Here is a 19,851-nt window from a genome sequence, read left to right as displayed (position 1 = left end):
ACCATTTGAACCATTTGGCTTTGAAGTCAATTTTTACTTGTTCTTCCTAACTAGCTGTAGATGTTACGAAACAGAAAACTTTATAACAAAGTGAGTTCACCCCTTCCCTTTACCTGTCGGTGTCCGCTCTGTGTGAGTGGAGACGCTAGTCCCGCCTACGCTTTTGACACAGAAAGCAGACACAATAACTGAGGCAGAGGGATCGACTAAAATGTTGGTGACATTCATTCTTATGTAAAAAATTAATATAATCATTATTTGTTATTATAAAAATTATCAGTTGCAATATATCGCGGCACCAAAAATGATTGCGCTCATTTCCATATACCGTGCGATAAGTCAATATATTGACTATCGCGACAGGCCTAACTTCGATAGTCTTTTCCTAGTTGACCAACATGTAAAATATTTATATAATATTTACTGAATATCCTTATTCTTCTGATAACCAGTAGCAGCTAATCAAAATATATACTTTACGGCTTTGTCAATGGGGGAAAATGAATAGTGAGCAGAATTAAGTTACAGTTATTGTTGGTGCAGCCCTTCAACACATTTTAAGTTTCTCATGTGTAGGGATGGGTATCGAGAACCGGTTCTGTAAGGACCCGGTTCCAAATTTCTCAAAACCCGAATATCCATAAGGTCCAAGCTTATCGATACCGCTATCGAGACCAAGTAATATAATGTAACGTTGATTTATGTCTCGAAAAACAATTAATGTTATTTAAATCAAATCACTGGCGCACAAACATTCAATGTTTGACTAATAAAATTACTAATTCAATTGGAATGCCTGCCAACCGCCTTTAAACTAAACAAAGAAGAATGTAATTGCCTCACGCGCTACTTCGCTTCATTTATCATTTTGTTGCTAGCTACAATGGCAGAACGCACAAAACGGTCAAAGGCTTGGCTACATTTTATTAAAGCCAAAGATAAAGGCAAAGCAAAGTGCAATATATGTTCTAAAATAATTTCTTATAAAGGGGGGAAAACAACTGCGATGAAAAAGCACCTGCATCATATAAAGATAAAATGCAGTACTTCGACTGTGTCCGAGTCGCAACGGTGCAAACTCCAGCTGCCTTTGCAGGACAATCCTCTGGTGAGCGCACCCGAACTTCGTAACGAGTCTACGTTGTTGACAATAATAAGCCAATTCAGGGCTCAACAGTGCAACTATTTGACTCGCATATACCCCTAAAATTTGATGAGTGCGCGAACTGCAAAAATTATTTACGAGCACAGTGTGTGAGTAAAGACAAGCCCCCCCCCCCTCACTGCTGATCATTCAAAACAGTCACCATGAGCATGGCTTTGTGGGATGCTTAAGCATCGTGTTCAACAAAAACAGACAGAAAAAAATAGGGATAAGATAAGGAAGGTTTGGGTTTGGTTAGCTGGTCATTTAGCTATATCGGGTGCCTTTTGTTGAAACGTGTACAACTTTTCATAAAGTCAATGAGCTTGACAATGTCACTTTTCGTCAACCAACCAATCACAGTCTAGTTACTCATCCAGGTTGTGGATATTACATCTGTAGTGGACAGATTTAGATTCAGCCAGTCAGGATCCATTGTGCCTATATGCTCCTTTGAGCCAGCCTCCTCCTGAGAGCAACACCTTCCCCTTGTTCTATCTGTTTTACTTAAGATATAGAAAAGTATCGATAGTGGTATTGATAAAGACTCGAATCGCTAAGCAGTCTCAAATGGTATCAATATCAATAAAAATTAACCATACCCATCCCTACTCATGTGGCACCTTGTCAAAATTAATTGTCCATCCCTGAGTTACAGAGCTGGGACATGGCACTAACCTTTAGAGCTAGGATTTTGATACTAGGGAGAGTGTGGCAAGCTGGTTTAGCCAAGGCCAAAGGGCAAGAAAGCCAAATTACAGGTGTTGGCCATCTGAAGGGCCGTCAGTAGCACTTTCTATTTTGAATTGTTTTATTTTGCTTGCAATGTTTTAGTTTGGCAGCTCAGTGATGCACTGATCAGAAGATTTTTATTTGTATATACAGTTTAATTGTGCTTAAAATAAAACCAATATTTACCTACACATGATTCTTGTTTATCTTGTTTATAATATATATGAATGTATATGGAGCGTGATAAAAAGGTGACCTTGAAATTGTATCGACGCAAGGAAAAATGTGGTTGCACCTAAATTTTGTGCTGGTGCACCTAAATAAAAAAGTTAGGCGCACCAGTGCAACCAAGGGAAAAAGTTAGTCTGGAGCCCTGGGTCCGCTTAGACAAAATACACTCCACGTCAAATTCCGTCAGACCAACGCAAATGTGCTTCAACGTCAAACAAAAACAGCAAATCAAAAGTTAAACTACAATTCTAAATATCGCAAGAATGTGATTTATATGATGGCTTACATACAATACAGCAACCATAAAAAGAAAAACAGAAAAAAAGTTGTTATTTATTTATTTTTGCGATATTTGCCGTGTTACTCTGTCCTGTTTTCTCCCTTCCATTCCAAAACGCCAATCTCCGTTCATTAGGCTATCGCACAACCCTCCCATCTCACCCCCCCGGTCTGACAGTGGCACCCCACCCTACCACCTTAACGAACACATTTTCTGTGGGAAACCCTGAAGCTCTTCTCCTGTCTGGCCCCCCAATGGTGGAATCAACTCCCCACCTCCAACAGAGACACCGACTGTCTCCACACCTTCGAGAAAAGGCTCAAGACGCACTTGTTTGGGGGGTACAACCAGTGTTTCCAACACAGACAAATTTGTGGCGGTGCGCCACAGAATCAACACCGGCCGCCACATATTGCGTTTCGTTATAACACATTTTTTTATGCTATTTAAATCACGCAGCGTATTCGTTTAGCTGCATTTCCTTTTCCTGCTCTCCCTCTGTCACTCACGCGTCTCTCTCTCACACACACACACACACACACACACACACACAACGTCAGCAACAACGTAGATCCACCGTTCCAGTAAGACAGACAGCGATAACAGCGAGCCGCATTAGTAGCGGAGCTAAAAGTCTAGGAAAGTTGAGGCTACTTTTCGCTATGGACCTACGAACATGTCTTAATCTGCTAGACAAGTGGGTTCCCGCTCGTTCTTTTGGTGAGCAGTCTCACAAGCCCTACTTACGCGGCGTCATGGAGCCGACCAGCTAACTCGTTATTTAGCACTAACGTTGCTACCTGCATATATGCAGAAATTGTTTACAATATTTGAAGGCTTCGACCAATGCTGCTCAAGCAGAAAGATAGGGTCAGGGAGAGAAAGAGATAAATATGTTAGGCATTGAAGAAAAAGTAGGAGAGGACAGCATCCAACATGCTGCTGTGAGAGAGAGCCAGCTGAAGCAACAGGTGAGGTGGACAAATATGTAGAAACCCCCCGTGTCTCCAAAAGTTAAATAAATCATGTGACTCAAATGACCCTTCTCTACCTGCAGAGATCGTTTTCTGAAACATTAAGCTTTGGGTGTAGGTAGGTTCTTGAGTACAAGTGCCAACAGGTCACGCGAAATCAGGTACCTACAGGCACATTCTCTTCAAATCTAACTAACCTGGAAGCTAAATGTACCAGAACCCAGTACTAACTATAGGGATGGGCGTGGTTAATCGAATATCCGGATATCCTAAAGTAAGTTAGTATTCGAATACTTTTTTAGTAGTTTAATTTAAAAAAAACATTTTATTGAAAAACCGTCGCGTCGTGTTGTGAATTCTAATAGTTGTGACGTTAGAAAATGATGAAAACCATCAAAAAAGATAGGCTACGTCTGTGTTCTGCTGCGAGTCTCCTTTAATTTCATTTGGCGCTACAAGAAGCATAGTGTCCTGGCTAAGCAGTACCTCGCAGCAACCTCAGGTCCTGCAGTCTTTTCTACGCCGGCCTGCTCGTAAATCGACTCCGTACTCGCCTCTCCCCTGAGCATGTTTACATGCTAATTCTCCTGAATAAAAATGCGTATGGCTAATGCAGTTGTGGCTTATTTATTTTCTAACCAGTAGCCATGTAGAGCTAGCGTAATCGGCTGTTTATGTTTGCATTGTGTGGTGGCGCACCGTATCCTATAGGATTCCGGTTCCAAGGTAATATCCAAGTTAATATGCAATAGTTCTCCATGTGTGTCTTTCGTTTTTATCGAGAATAGCCTACCCAATGTGTTTAATTTAGTCCAATGTAGCCTACTTTTTATTTCACATAATAGGCTAATCGCTTCTCCGCCAAATTAAGAGCCTACGTCTGAAGACGCAGCGTTTTTTCAAGTTCATTGTCTTTTCGTCATGTTAATAAATTGATCTTTCATTTGTTTTCTTTATTCAACCCTTATTTATTCTAATAGCTTAACAGTCCCAATTATTGCCAGAATGTGTGGTGGTTCATGTGTTTACTGTATGCTTTGCGTCACGTCAGGCTAATTACATAACGGAACCACATTAACAAAATAGATTATCCGGATATTCAAACATTTCGGATACTATTCGAATAGTGAAATCAGTTAAAATCTCCATCCCTAACTAACTACAGTTAAAATAACAGACCTGACAGACACCAAGTGCCATAAAATATTAAACGCATCATTAAATAACCTTCGCCTGAATGACTAGGGTTGTATTATTATAAATGTGATGTAGTCAGTACAGAAGTGAATTATTCAAATGTAAAGAAGCAGGTCCACTAAAAAGACTGTTCTCTTGGCAAAATCATGTAATCCGTTTTGTATGCTGTTTAAGAGGAGGGGGCTGAAATGAAGAGAATCTGGCCTTAGCTAAATCAATAAGGTGATCTGATCCTGGGAATGAGCCTAGGACTTCAGGCTGCGTGAGACTGAGAGTCATCATGACCACACAGAGAGCAGTCAGACTCAACACTCCAAACCTGCTTAGAAGACGTTCTAGAACATCTGGAAGTTCAGACTGCCCTGGTCTTTTGTTGTCTATTACATCTGACAACATCCATGAGAGAGATGGAAGGAAATATAGGGATGGATGTTTTAGTCTGACCCTAAACCAAATATAGAGCTTCCCTCTCTCACTCTCTGACCAGTGGCCAATCAGCAGTGAATAGGGCCAGACAGTCATAGCCTCTCCATCCATAACCCAATATCTGCTGCGTGTGTGTGTGGCTGACAGATGATCAGTGTGTGCCTTGTGTCTTCTTCAAGGGCCTCACCATGTCTCCTTGTGTTAAATCCACCATCAACACTCTAAAACTGCTTCCTCACAATCTAACTGTCTGCCTCTCCATGGTTACTTTCTAACCATAGTAGAAATAGTGATGGAACGATACTCTACGCACAATACAACTCACAATATTAAGTTCACGGTACTTTTGTAAAAAGTTTTATATAAAATAAAACATTTTATTATGACCCGTTTTGTTCTATAATTTTTGGGGCATTGATTCTGACGAATACTAAAAAATATTGTATATTTTCTCCTAATCAAATGAAAAATCTCAGAAATATATATTTTTGAACTAATAAATAACCATGCAATACAATTAATATGTCCTTTTCTTGAGTAAAACTAAACAAAATATGTTTAGTTTTAATCCCAAAATATTAATTCTAAAACAAAACCCAAATCAAATAAAGAAATACAACTAATAAAGAAATACTCTATAAGCAGGGCTAGGTGGCTTAAGGCAGGGTTAGCTGGCTTACAGCAGGGCTAGCTGGTTTACAGTAGGGGTGGTTAATTGAATACCCGGATATCCTAAAGTAACTTAGTATTCAAATACTTTTTTTGAATACTTATGAGCCTAGTATTTTTTTATGAAAAACCTTTGCGTCGTGTTGTGAATTCTTATCGTTGTGACGTTAGAAATTATGAAAACAATCAAAAAAGGTACGTGACCCTGCCTTCTGCTGCGAGTCTCCTTTCATTCTATTTGGCGCTACAAGAAGTTCAGTGTCCTGGCAGGGCAGTAAGCGTACCTGTAACTTCAGTCTTTTCTATGCCGGCCTGCTCGTAAATCGACTCTGTACTCGCCTCTCCCCTGAGCGTGTTTATATGCAAATTTTCATGAATAAAAATGCGTACGGCTAATGCAGTTGTGGCTTATTATTATTTTTTACCAGTAGCCATGTAGAACTAGCGTAATCGGCTATGTATGTTTGCATTGTGTGGTGCCGCACCGTACCCTATAGGATTCCGGTTCCAAGTTCATATGCAATAGGCTGGGAGATCAAGATGGCGCCATAGAGTGAACAGCACTGTAGACCAGCTTGCGGTGGCATTTATCAGTTATATACATAAAAGTACCATGTCTGTACACTGAATTACGGAATTTTGTAGGGGAGGTACTCTAACATGAGTCTAGATACTTATTTTCGGCAAACTTCAGAAAGCATAAGAAAAGCATTGAAGAAAACGGCAAAGACTAATCTTCTTAGGAAACTGGTGTTAGCGGTGAACTAACGGATGCTAGCCCAGGGATGGAGCCAAATATAATTTGGACAACATAACTGACAAAACAAAACAAAAATTGAGGTATATCCATAACCCCTACATTTGACCAAATGTATAAGGCTAACTTTGTCCCATTGTTTGAGAAGGTGAGGCAAGATTTGGAGCGTTGGACCTCTTTGCCAGTATCCTGGCAAGGTCGTATAGCCCTGATTAAAATGAATATATTGCCTAGACTGCTTTAACCTATCCAGATGATCCCGGTTTTATTTTCAAAAGGAGTCTTGAAAAAACTAAATGGTTGGCTTAGTGTATTTATATGGAGCAAACGCAGACCAAAGCTAAAGATGACTACCTTACAATTGCAAAGCTCTGAAGGGGGATTAGATTTACCAAATTTGAGAAAGTACCAGCTTTCTGCTCATTTGCAATGTATTTATGATGGGATCGTAAATGAGACAGCCTCTGTCTGGCTGGATGTGGAAACCTCCCTGTCAAAGCACCCACTGAAGGACCTGCTGTTTGTTGAGAGCTTTAAAACTGTTAGGTCATGCTGTGACTATATTGTTAAGGCCTATTTATACTTCTGCGTCTACGTTAACGGACAGACGCACGCACGGAGTCGGACGGATTGTTTGAATTTATACTACTCCAACGGCTCTGCGTGCTGAAAGCAATCCACCGCTAGAACAGTAGATGGCGCTGCACTGCAATGCTCGCTAGGTTATCGAAAAGTCGGCGCAAATTTACAAATTAGCCGCTTCATCAATAAAATAAGCACTCTTAGCAACTACACTGCCCATTTCTCGTCACATTTTAATTCAGATGCTGATTTACATATACTGTTTAGCTGAAATATGAATTGCAAAAACTTACAACAATGGCGGTCAAAGGATTCTGTTCTCTTGTTGGTCACGGCAACCCCGCCCCCGTCCCTGACGCAAGCGGTTCTTAATACGGACCAATCACAGCCAAGGGGTATCCGTAAAATTACGGACGGACAGACGGATAGTCAGGAAAATCAGGAGGTACACGCAGAGCTCTGCGAGAGGCTCAGAGAGGACACGGAGAGGGCGTTTCTTGACGGAGGGCGTTCCCCGTGTGCGTAAAATGCAGAAGTATAAATCAGCCTTTACTCTCAACATAATTAAGGCTTGGCATCTTACGCGTAGACTTGAGGGGAGGTCATTACTAACATCAGTTTTCACTCCTATTTTGAACAATCACAGTTTTCAACCAGGACCGCTTGATGCTGTCTTCAGACAGTGGCGTGGTTGTGGCATTTCTGAGCTTAAAGACATAATTTCTGATAATACATTAATGTCATGTCTAACCCAAGTGTTTGAGAAATATAATATCTCCAGACAGAGCTTCTTTTGTTACTTACAGATATGACATTATATATTGCACAGTACAACCCTAATTGACAACCCTGGTGCTTCTCCTCAAGAAAATACTGTTTGGAACAGCTGGGAGTATGTCTATCAGTTTACTCTACGGAGCTATATGTACTCTGTCAACTGTGGCTTTGCAGGAGCTTAGAGAAAAGTGGGAGAGTCAACTGTCTGTTACAATTAATGACAATGAGTGGGAAGATATTTGGATCTATGCTAAAGCATAGAATGCATATATCCCCCAACCGCAGACATCATTTCAATCCAACTTTGTCACCAATGTCTCTTTAATGTAAAACAGAGATTGGTACTCTAACCCATTGCCTTTGGTCATGCTGTAAACTGCAAAGATACTGGTCTAAGGCCTTGACAGAAACTGAAAAGATACTGGTCTAAGGCCTTGACAGAAACTGAAAAGATATTGGGCTAAGGCCTTGACAGAAACTGAAAAGATGCTGGTCTAAGGCCTTGACAGAAACTAAAAAGACATTTGGGCAAAAATTACAGATGGATCCAATATTTCTTATTTTAGGTCTCCCTGCTAGAAATGTAATGCTAAATAACCAGATGCAGCTCGGAAAAATATTTTATTGCAGTGGATAAGTGATAGACAGCCAACTGTTAAGGATTGGCATAATGTTTTGATGATTTAATACCTCTAGAATACCTGACATGTGTAATACATTCAAAATCAAAACAATTTTATAAAGTTTGAGAACCATATCTGAATTATTTGGACCCCACCGTCTCTGACATTATGTTACGGGGATTTTCTGAAAGGTCGTAACGGAGGGTGATTTGCTGTGTACCTGTTTTTCTTTCCTTATTCAGTCGTTTTGATTGTATTGTATGTGTGTAGCTGAGCCAATGTTGTTGCATCTTTGTGTTATGTTTTTGATGTTTGTTTGAGTCTTAGCTCAAGTCTTAGCTAAATGACTTAAATGTATGACGCACTTTTCGATCAGTCCTCCGACACCACAACACGATACTTGCAGAGTATAACAGCGCAACAGCTCAAACACAGGCAGGGATACAGTAGCAACGCCAGTGCTAAATAAGTATTTAGCTGCTAGGCTCCATGACGCCGGGTAAGATGGGCTAGTGAAACTGCTCATCAAAAGAACGAAAGGGAAGCCACTTGTTTGGCAGATTAAGACATGTTCGTAGGAACCTAGCGAAAAATAGCCTAAACTTTCCAAGACTTTTAGCTAAGGTACAATTGCAGAAGGAACTCTGATATCGCTGTCTTACTAGAACGTCGTATTTATGCGTCGTTGCTAACGTGTGCTGACATTGTGCACACCCAATGAATTCAAAATGTGTAGGTCGCACATGCGCAAGTGCTTGTAAAAAAAGCTTGCACTGTCTCAAAAACTGGTCGCAAATCACTGGCCGAAAGCATGTCATATCCCAGTATGATAAGTGGCGCTGTTTTCATTATAACTAGTGGTGATACAGCCCTTTCCGCTTGACCTCTTCACCACTACCAACAACAACAACAACATCAACATTTCGAGAAAGATGGCGAACGGAGAGCAAGGTGAAGCTACGTCCCCTCTACATTTTGTGCATGATGACAATAGGAGTACTGCGAATGCAAACGGCACTATTGGCTCGCGTTGTTTGTTTGTTTCTGCCGCGCCGTCTTTTTCGACTTCCAGGTCACAACCTGGGAGGGAGGGCCGCGGGATCTCAAGCATGCGCAAAGACGCAGAGTCCAGTTCTTAGTCCAATTCACCGTTTACAAGCATGCAATGTCCAAATTATCAACCGACTGAGTTATCTCGGAGTGTTGATCGGATCGTAGTCGGACCGCAATTAATCTAACAAAGGTGTTTACAAGAAACGGATCATTCTATTTCATTCCAAATAAGCCAGTAATTCGAATCCATGTAAAGGCAGTGACTGAAACATAAAAATAAAAACAGGTTCAAACCCTAATGCACCAATGCCCATCTTAGAAAACACCAATAACGATACAGCTGTTACAACACACACTTTCTAGACCACCGGTAACTGTACAGCTGCTACAATCATTCTCTCTCTCTCTAGACTCTTACCTGCAGGAAGAACGTATGCCCATAGCAGCTGGTAGAGACAGGAGAGGACAAGTCCAGGGGAAGGAGAGGGGAGGGGTCCAGGTGAGAGCAAGTCACCCTCTCCCCGCACTCAGACACAGGAGGAGAGGAGGAGAAGAGAAAAGTGTTGAAGAGAAGAAAAGCAAAAAACAGTAGAGGAGGGACGCAGGGAGGGGAGAAAGAGGGGGAGACAGGGGAAGGGGAAAAGAGGAGAGCAGTGCAGAGAAGAGGGATGGATGTGACGGCAGATCTGCCTCATGATGAAGGTGCTGAGGAGGCGCTAGACATTGCTGCTTTCTAGACCCCCCTCCCCCCTCCATCTCCCTCACTCTCCCTCTCCATCTCCCTCCCACTCTGCATCTCTCTCTCTCTCTTCTTCCTGCTCTACCATTCTCTCTCTGACCGACAACTCTCCTTGACTTCGTCACCACCCTGGCCCCTCCTGCTCCATGGACAGCTTCGCTCTGATTGGGCGGTGCAGCTAAGCACTGCATTGCAGGTGAAAGAAGCTGCTTTCTCCTCTTCAGACCAAAACAACCCCAGCCCCCTCCTCTCCCTCTCCCTCCCTCCCTCTCTTCCCCTCCTCTCCCTCTCTCAATCCCTCCCTCTCTCCCCCTCCATGATCTCTCTCTCCCTCCCCCTCCATTCTCTCTCTCTCCCCCTCATCCTCCTCCTCCCTCCTCTCTCTCCCTCCTCTTCCATCATTATCATTATGTTGCTATGACTACAAGGGGAAAATGCTGGCCAGTGCTGATAGGTGCTTAAATGACACAGATTGTTCACAAAAACAACATAACAAAACAACATTACCTCTACTGTGTTCCAGCATTACTCCTTCCACGTTCCAGCATTAATTACTCCTGTGTTCCGGCATTACTCCTACCACGTTCCAGCATTACTCCTACTGTGTTCCGGCATTACTCCTACCACGTTCCAGCATTACTCCTACCGTGTTCCAGCATTACTCCTACTGTGTTCCAGCATTACTCCTACCGTGTTCCAGCATTACTCCTACTGTGTTCCAGCATTACTCCTACTGTGTTCCATCATTACATAGAGGCACACAAAGTAGGACACAGGATACAATAACTGTTCACTGCTGCTAAAGAAGACTGCAGTAATCTTGGGACAATCCACCCCCCCCCGCCGCCTGTGTCCTGACACCATGCTCTGCTCCCTCTCCGAGTGCCAGCTCTCTGAAGACACACACACAGCATGGCTTATATAATGAGCTATGTCTGCAGCTAGGCAGCAGGGGAGGAGAGTTATATAGCAAAGAGTCAGGTTTTGGAGGAAGTCTGTAGCACAGCCACTTTCATCAGTTGAGTCTTGCACTAGCACTCAAACAACAACTTGACAATGACCTTAAAACAACTGTTGCACACTGGCTTGACAGGTAGAGACAAAGAGACACAGAGGAGAGTAAGAGAGAGAGGAGAGACCAAGAAAGAAGGGGGGGAGGTGTAGAGCCAGAGGAGCAAGTGTTTACTAAGTGAGAACTGACCAACATAAGAGCCACCAGGGGCACCCCCTTCACACTCACCCACACACAATCAGCCACCTGACACACACACTCATTGTCTCTCACACACAGGCTCTGTACACTTTATCTTTCACGCAAATCCCCCCCCCATACACAGAGTCCAGAGTGCCACTCACTTGCCCCTCACGCCGCTGGCAAGCTTCACCACCGCCGTGTTGAGAGAGAAGATCCAGTCCAAGAGCCACATGGCCTGGAGAGGCTAAGCTATGCTACAGGGGAGAGGCTAAGCTATGCTAGTCTACAGGGGAGAGGCTAAGCTATGCTAGTCTACAGGGGAGAGGCTATGCTAGTCTACAGGGGAGAGGCTAAGCTATGCTAGTCTACAGGGGAGGGCAGCAATGGCAGCACAGGAAAAGTACCCAGCTCTGGGGTTCCAGCCTCCTCTCTGCTCCCTTAGCCTTAGCCCTGCTGATCAGGCTGCTCACAGCAAGGCTGATGCTACTGAACAACTAAGGCTGGAGTGGGAGGGAAGGAACGTGAGGAGGAAGAGAAAGGGGAGAGAGAGCGAGTGATTGAGACAGAGAGAAAGGGGTAGAATGTGAGAGGGTGGGTTGGGGGACAGAGAGCGATGAAGATAGGAACAGAGGGAGGAAGGCAGGGAAGCTTGGAATTGTGAGAGGGAAACAGAGAAAGAACACATTAAGGCAGAGTGGTGAAGGGATAGAGTGAGGCGTGCTGACATACACATACATACACTCTAGTAAACATTCATTCCACAAGATTGTTTTAAAATGAATGACTAGCATTTCCATTCTTTAGTTACTAGCAAATTTTACGATATTTAGGCTACTAGTAATTAGGGGTGTCACGATACTAAACATTCAGTAATCAGTGCCAATACCAGTAAAAACATTTTTAAGATTCCATGTACTTGAACCATGAACTTCTTTATTAAAATACTTGAAAAATATCAAAATGTCATAACAAGACATCAAAACGTGCAATATTGCATGGAACATAAAAGTACAATTAATGCTCATAGTGCATCCCCAGACACATTTCAGACATTTTCAAAAGGTACTGTGCAAAAACAACAACAGTACAAAACAAAACAATGGATTTAGCAGTGCAGCCATTCAGCTAACAAGAAAAGAGAAAGAGAAAAGTTTTTTTTTTGTTCATAGCATTGCACACCTTTTTTTGGCTAGTTCAGTTTTTAGAGAGGAAAACTAACTCGTCAACATGGTCTTGGGTAAGTCAGAAACGTCCTACACTGACAATGGGTGTGTTCGACTCAAACACCCCTATTGATTCCTTAGACACTGAAGACTTCAGAAGCACAGCTTGAAGCCGCAATACAGATATAACTCCTTGCAAATTAGGATTAATGATAACGCCACGGTCATCTGCCTCATACGCAAAGTACTTCCATACACGACTCTGTGCCTTTATCAAAAAGCCGAGATGTTAACCTGTGACCCCCCCCTCCCTCCGCCAAGGTGTGCTGCTGGGGCGATCGCTGCAGCCGCAGTTGCCATTTTCCACATGCATTTTTCATCAGGTAGAGGCGAAGTCCCTGCCCTTCGGGTGGACTTACTTCTGAATGCAAGTACTGGAACACTGAAGCGTATACTGCCCCCATCAGTTCCGGAAGAGGTGCAGCACCGATGCTGCTAACACTGATTAAAGAGCCTGTCTGGAGGCACGCACTGTTAGCCCTAACCCTGTTAGCCCTAACCCTGTTAGCCCTAACCCTGTTAGCCCTAACCCTGTTAGCCCTAACCCTGTTAGCCCTAACCCTGTTAGCCCTAACCCTGTTAGCCCTAACCCTACTTGGCATCATCGCTAACATGCCTACGGTGCTTGGGCATCGTTGGTGTTTTGTCATTTAAAAAAAAAGGAAGGTATTGGTAGTATGTGTTCTTGTGACATCCCTACTAGTAATCCAGTTAAATTACACTTGCACTTACTCATTAGTTAAAAGTCAAGCAAAAAAATCCCCAACTTAATAGGTTGAGTTAACACACAAGTAACACGTAAACATATACAATTTGATGTTAAATATTGATAAGGACCACAATATGCTCTACTTATATTTACAAGTGCTACTGAAAGAAGACAGAAATGGCAGACAATGGCTGAACAAATTAGCTGTAAATGCAAAACATTGAAAACTCTCATCCAGACGTCACCAGGACACAGCCTTGTCCCCTGGACCCATCTGCTTCACACCCTCTTTGAGTCTGCTGAGGATCTTAGTGTCTAACCAGGCACACTCTGACCAGAGGAGTACATACAGACTTCTGAGTGAGTGAGTGAGAGAGAGTGTGTGTGTGTGTGAGAGAGAGTGTGTGTGTGTGTGAGAGTGTGTGGTGGTTATCATCTGTCTCATTATGTAACAGAGTCAACCAAGGACAGGGGCTCAGCCATCAGAACACCCAGGATGAACACACACATACCAAAAACCTGGCATCAGTCTTTCAATCTAGTAGGGATGGGCGTGGTTAATCGAATATCCGGATATCCTAAAGTAAGTTAGTATTCGAATACTTTTTTCGAATACTTATGAGCGTAGTTTAATTTTAAAAAATCATTTTATTGAAAAACCGTTGCATCGTTAGAAAATGATGAAAACCATCAAAAAAGGTAGGCTACACCTGTGTTCTGCTGCGAGTCTCCTTTCATTTCATTTGGCGCAACAAGAAGCATAGTGTCCTGGCTAAGCAGTACCTCGCAGCAACCTCAGGTCCTGCAGTCTTTCCTACGCCGGCCTGCTCGTAAATCGACTCCGTACTCGCCTCTCCCCTGAGCATGTTTACATGCTAATTCTCCTGAATAAAAATGCGTATGGCTAATGCAGTTGTGGCTTATTTATTTTCTTACCAGTAGCCATGTAGAGCTAGCGTAATCGGCTGTTTATGTTTGCATTGTGTGGTGGCGCACCGTATCCTATAGGATTCCGGTTCCAAGTTAATATCCAAGTTAATATGCAATAGTTCTCCATGTGTGTCTTTCGTTTTTATCGAGGATAGCCTACCCAATGTGTTTAATTTAGTCCAATGTAGCCTACTTTTTATTTCACATAATAATAGGCTAATCGCTTCTCCGCCAAATTAAGAGCCTACGTCTGAAGACGCAGCGTTTTTTCAAGTTCATTGTCTTTTCGTCATGTTAATATATTGATCTTTCATTTGTTTTCTTTATTCAACCCTTATTTAATCTAATAGCTTAACAGTCCCAATTATTGCCAGTATGTGTGGTGGTTTATGTGTTTACTGTATGCTTTGCGTCAGGCTAATTACATAACGGAACCAAATTAACAAAATAGATTATCCGGATATTCGAAAATAATTTTGGATACTATTCGAATAGTGAAATCAGTTAAAATCTCCATCCCTACAATCTAGTCTTTCAATCTAACTATGAGGAGGGTCCAGGGAAATGTGTCTGAATCTGTAGATTCATGGGAAGCTTCATGAGCTGTCATCAACATGCCTGACTGGAACCAGACTAATAGACAGACATGCATGTTGATGGTGGTTAGTCTGAAGATTAACATCTACGATTAAATTGATATTAGTCACTCTGTTACTCACCTTTTTCCTGTTTTTTTCGTCTTTGTCCTCTTCTTTCTCGCTTGAGCAGCAAGTACTGAATTGGAAAATGTTAAATAAGTAGTTAGGTAACGTTTCTTACACAGCAAATAGCCTACTCAAACATTAAATACTGCGCTCTGTCACAATGACTGTGCAATAACTCACTGGCTAGCTAAGCTATGTTCATCTGCTTACTGAATTTGCTAGCCAAACCCGTGGGCTAACTAGCTTGAATGAATGACTTCAGTAACACTGGGTAAACTAGAGTATAAATTGGTTAGAAAATACCATTATGTGCAACCTTTTTAACTAAAGAGTTAAACTATCCATGATCTGTCTTATCTATAAGTGTGCAATTTTATATTAAATATGGTGTGTAACGCGCTGACAGTGTCAGGATTTGAGTTAATCTTCCTGATTAACTACCAACCAACTCAGTTGGCAACTGATTTGAAGTTTACGCGGGGCTCGTGACTCCATGCTGTCTGCTCTAGCCTGGGCTACGCTAGCTAGCGACGTCTGCTCAACATAACTACCAGCAGGCTGAACAGCATTAACAGTGGACATTGTAGCTAGCCACAAGTCTGGACACGGAGCATTAACAGTAGATATTGTAACTTGCCAGCAGATTGGACACAGTGACGTTAACAGTGGACATTTTAGCTAGCCAGCAGGCTGGACACGAAGCATTAAGAGTGGACATGGAACTAGCTAGTACTGTAGCAGGCTAACGCGTGGTTCGCTTTTGTTCAGTGTCACTATGCAAGGCCATGACTATTTATTTTAGAATATCAAGTCCTCGTATATAACTTCACATAGGTTGTGGTCACATTTTGGATGATTTCGCAGTTTTCCACAAACAAATTACCTTTTCTTTCCATGTTGTTAGCGGGTTGGGAAATTCAAGTGGCAGGGATATGGGCGGCTTGCATTGGCGTGCTACTGCGCAGGCGTCTGCAGCTCGAAACTTCCACCAGAGAATGTCTCTGCTTCCACCAACAAAACTCACTACAAGACACGCCCACTTGTTGTCTGTCAACTTATATTAAAACCGGGTTGAATGTGTTCCGGGTTAATGTACCCTGAAAAATAGGACTCAAATATCAGTGCATCCACTGTATAAGTACTTTACAGTTTATTTTTCTGACAACTTTTAACTTTCACTCCTTACATTTTTTATAAAAATATCTGTACTTTTTACTTCTTACATTTTCAAGCAAGGCTCCTTACTTTAGTTTGAATCTATCAGATCAAATAAAAATGTGTTTGTATAGCCCTTTTGACAAGAAATGTTACAAAGGGCTTTACATACCCCCATAGAACTTCCCCTCAATCAACCTAAACCCTCAAGGAAGACAAGGAAAAACTCCCAGAAAAACTCACTGGAGAAGATAAAATTGAAGAAACCTTGGGAGGAGCAATTCAGTGAGGGATCCCCTCCTCCATAGATGGTTAGTGAAAGAGAGGTGCAGAAAACAGGCTTAACATAGTCATACATCAGGGAAGTGTCAATGGGTGTTGAAACACCAACATCCAGTGGTCAACTTGGGTCAGTTGGTAAATGTCAGTTTAAGCAGAGGCAGCCACAGGGCTGGGGACTGTGATCGGCGCAGTATCACAGGCAGTGCAGCATCACAGGCAGTGCAGCATCACAGGCAGTGCAGCATCACAGGCAATGCAGCATCACAGGCAGTGCAGCATCACAGGCCAAGGGGTGAGGAAAGGGACCGGGAACTTGCTGTTGTCCGTCATGGAGACTGGTTTCCGATTGGCGACTAGATTCAGCTTTGGCAGACTGTCACAGATCAACGTCCACTGGCGACCAGGTCCAGCATTGACCAGGCAGGTTCTGACAGCTCAAACCCCCCACACCACAGGGAGGAGTGGAGGGGTAACAGAGAGAGGAGAGCAGGAATTAGAGAATGCCAGGAGCAACTAACAGTTCAAGTAATATTAGAATTCGGTTAAGTGTGGAGTAGTACAGCAATTTAGCAGAGCAAAAAGGGTATTTGATGCAGACCCAGACCTATTAGCCCACATCAAGTGCAATTAACCATGGCCTTCTTCAGTGTTTTGAATTTTATCCTACAATTTTCAATTGCTGCCAGGTTCTTTTTTGGGCTATTATTCTCAATCTCCTGTTGAGAATATCGGTCATAGCCTAGCCTACTGTCAGAACGGTTTCAGACATCAAATTACGCTAATTATCAGTAGGCCTAAATGCATATATATATATATATATATATATATATATATATATATATATATATATATAGAGAGAGAGAGAGAGAGAGAGAGAGAGAGGGAGAGAGAATTTTGGTAGGTCTACAATTTAAGCATGTTAACGGTCGTAATGGTTTGACAAGTTGTCTCCCTTGCCATGTTAATTGCGGCAACATTTCCCTTTTTAACTCCCAAAAAACTAAAAAACTCTATTTACGCTGCTGAAACAACACCCCTCTGCTGCTTTACACTTTAAAATAACTTTTCGACAATCCCCTGATCTGTATGAAACGCCGAGTTAGTCAAAATTAAATCCATAAATAAATAGATAAATACAAACATAAATAAATATGGCTATGAAAAAAATTCTGAAATAAAAAAAAGACGCCAATAAATATATAAACATAGCATTATATAATTACATAGCTGAATCCATTTACCGACATCAATAAACAAATACATTTATTTATTTTAAAATGACGTTTTTGTAAAGACAACATTTATATATTTCATGGGACTTTTATTTCCTAATGACACATTTATTTATTTTTTGAGACTTTTACACATCACATTTATTTCCACGCCACATTTATTTCCACACCACATTTATTTCTGTGCTGTAAAGAGGGTTTTCACCGACGTCACGTTCTGGGCGTCAACCCGGATGCGTGGCCATTGTGGAGGCACTCGGTGTAAAAAACTGAACGAAGTACAATGGAGTATTATGCGCTTTGGATACTTTAAGTGAATGTAGCCATGTCCAAACAACCGAAAAGCTCATCAAGCGCGTCCAAGATGCAAAAGCACATAGGGAAGGACATGGACCACAAGAAAATGCGCGATATTTCGAGAAATTACAATTTCTTGGCTGTGCAGATCCCTACGAGTTAGCGTTATCCGTGACGAACCGGTGATTCTTCCTTCAGTTGCATATCCCGATATAGTCAACTACCTGGTTTTCTCACCGAGCCCATACACAGCAGAAGACCTTTAATCCTACAAAGGATTGGAGGCCTATAACCAGATGGTGTGTGGATGGGTGAGGGAGACTCAGTACCAAGTTATTCAACCAACCTAACCTTAGCTGTATGATATCATTCCGATACTCAAGGTGTAGCAAAGTGACTCGATCATGTTTTTTCCCTGGTAGATCTTGGTGGAGCGTTGCCAACCACAAGCGCCTCCTTTACTTTGATAATCTCTGACATTCCTCTCCCTGGTTTTTAATAACTTTTGGAAGTCGATAATATTGCAAATGTTTTTCTCAATCTGTCCTATTGGTACAACTTAAAACACGGCAATAATTAACCATTTTCCTTGACAACGTTGGGTATATACTTCAGTGCCTGTGCTTTGTTGTGATGCGGAGTGCCTCCAATATGGCGACTTCCGGTCTGATGACGCGCCGTGAAAACCCTCTATACATGGGGTCTTGATGATGATGCGTACGCAGCTTCAAGGCAGAAAGACGCGTTCCATTTCAGGAGACTCCGAGACCTTAGCACGTCACCAGCATCTCGTCATATCCATAGAGTTAATAGGTGCATTCGACATGACCCGACTTCATGCAGCGCTGCAGCCGGCTGCAGGCGGCTGACTTAAACAGTGAATTCTGGTTAGACTTTTTGTCCGACTTGACACGGCACCGAGGACACGTCACTGTGACGTCGCCATCAAAGTACCGTGAGATCGATTCAAGAACTGCCGGCTGTGTAGCCAAGCGCATTTTCTCAAGAGCAACTGCACGGGTTCAAGTAACGACACAGCTATTTCATGATTGGCCAGACTCACACACGACAACTTTGACGCGTGTTTTGTAATATTCAGACACCTTCAGTTTTGCCAATGCTCAAATCCGGACCAAACAGCTGAATTTAATTTAAAAATTATGGAAGAAAGGGTTTTACTCCGCCTCTTCACTAACGGAAAGACTACGTTTAATTATAAAGTAAGCAAACAGCGCTTAATCGGCCGTGACTGACGTCAACGCAGCAAACCACGAGAAGCTGGAATGTCCGACTTCACAGAGCCGTTTTCAACTCCTCCCCGACTGCAAGCGGCCACTCTCGCCGGTCATTTCATGAAGCCGCAGTCCATGTCGAACACACCAAATATAACTACAGTAAGCTACTGTTGTCTTCACAGATGGCGCCATTCATTTCTATGAAAAGTGCTCAGTGGCGCAGTGAGGCAAGAGAGAGCGCGAGACTGGACGCTGCCATCTTTCCACTTCCGTGTCTTCTGGTTAAGCTTTAAACAGTGGCTCTTTTTTTCTCTAGCTCCGAGACCACGTCATACTTTGCGACAACCAGTCGCGAGCATAGATTTATATGGTTACGAGCGTGTGAGCTAAGGCATTGCAGTTGCAGAATCTATGGGCAGAATGGGGTACAAGTCCGATAAGAATCAGACACATGATGCAAACTTAACGGAAATGTATTCTGTAACTGTATAGTATTCCTTTCACTTGTTTTTTAGAAATAGGCTATATGGCTAAATATAGGGCTATTCTAGATAGAACTCATCACATATGTTGCTTTTTTTCTTTGTGATATGAGTATGATTTCCAATGCATTGTATCGGATGAAATGAACTGTTAACACGAACAGCTCCGTTGTTGTTCTCGCCAGGCAAAGAAAGCTTGATAGATATTTTGGTAACCGAAATC

The 19,851-nt window shown here is 42.4% G+C and overlaps 1 protein-coding gene across 5 annotated transcripts in view; it reads right to left on the bottom strand.

The window, feature by feature from the left end:
* Positions 1–15,967, bottom strand: part of srpk1b (SRSF protein kinase 1b) — a 37,562-nt gene extending 21,595 nt beyond the window's left edge. For 3 of the 5 annotated variants that reach the window (XM_084704249.1, XM_084704246.1, XM_084704251.1), the window contains exons 1-2: positions 15,829–15,967; positions 14,961–15,015 (exon numbers count right to left, since the gene is read on the bottom strand). In XM_084704249.1, the coding sequence (XP_084560375.1) occupies positions 14,961–15,015; positions 15,829–15,841 (68 nt within the window). In that variant the 5' untranslated portion in view covers positions 15,842–15,967. Of the gene's footprint in view, positions 1–9,863; positions 9,972–10,691; positions 11,864–14,960; positions 15,016–15,828 lie in introns of those variants that run through there. The other 2 variants (XM_084704247.1, XM_084704248.1) reach the window with 2 other exon arrangements.
* Positions 15,968–19,851: the final 3,884 nt, after the last annotated feature.

Source organism: Hypomesus nipponensis, chromosome 9, assembly GCF_054491055.1.
Source record: "Hypomesus nipponensis isolate SF chromosome 9, ASM5449105v1, whole genome shotgun sequence".
NCBI classification, from domain to species: domain Eukaryota; kingdom Metazoa; phylum Chordata; class Actinopteri; order Osmeriformes; family Osmeridae; genus Hypomesus; species Hypomesus nipponensis.
This window is presented reverse-complemented; position numbering and strand designations above follow the sequence as displayed.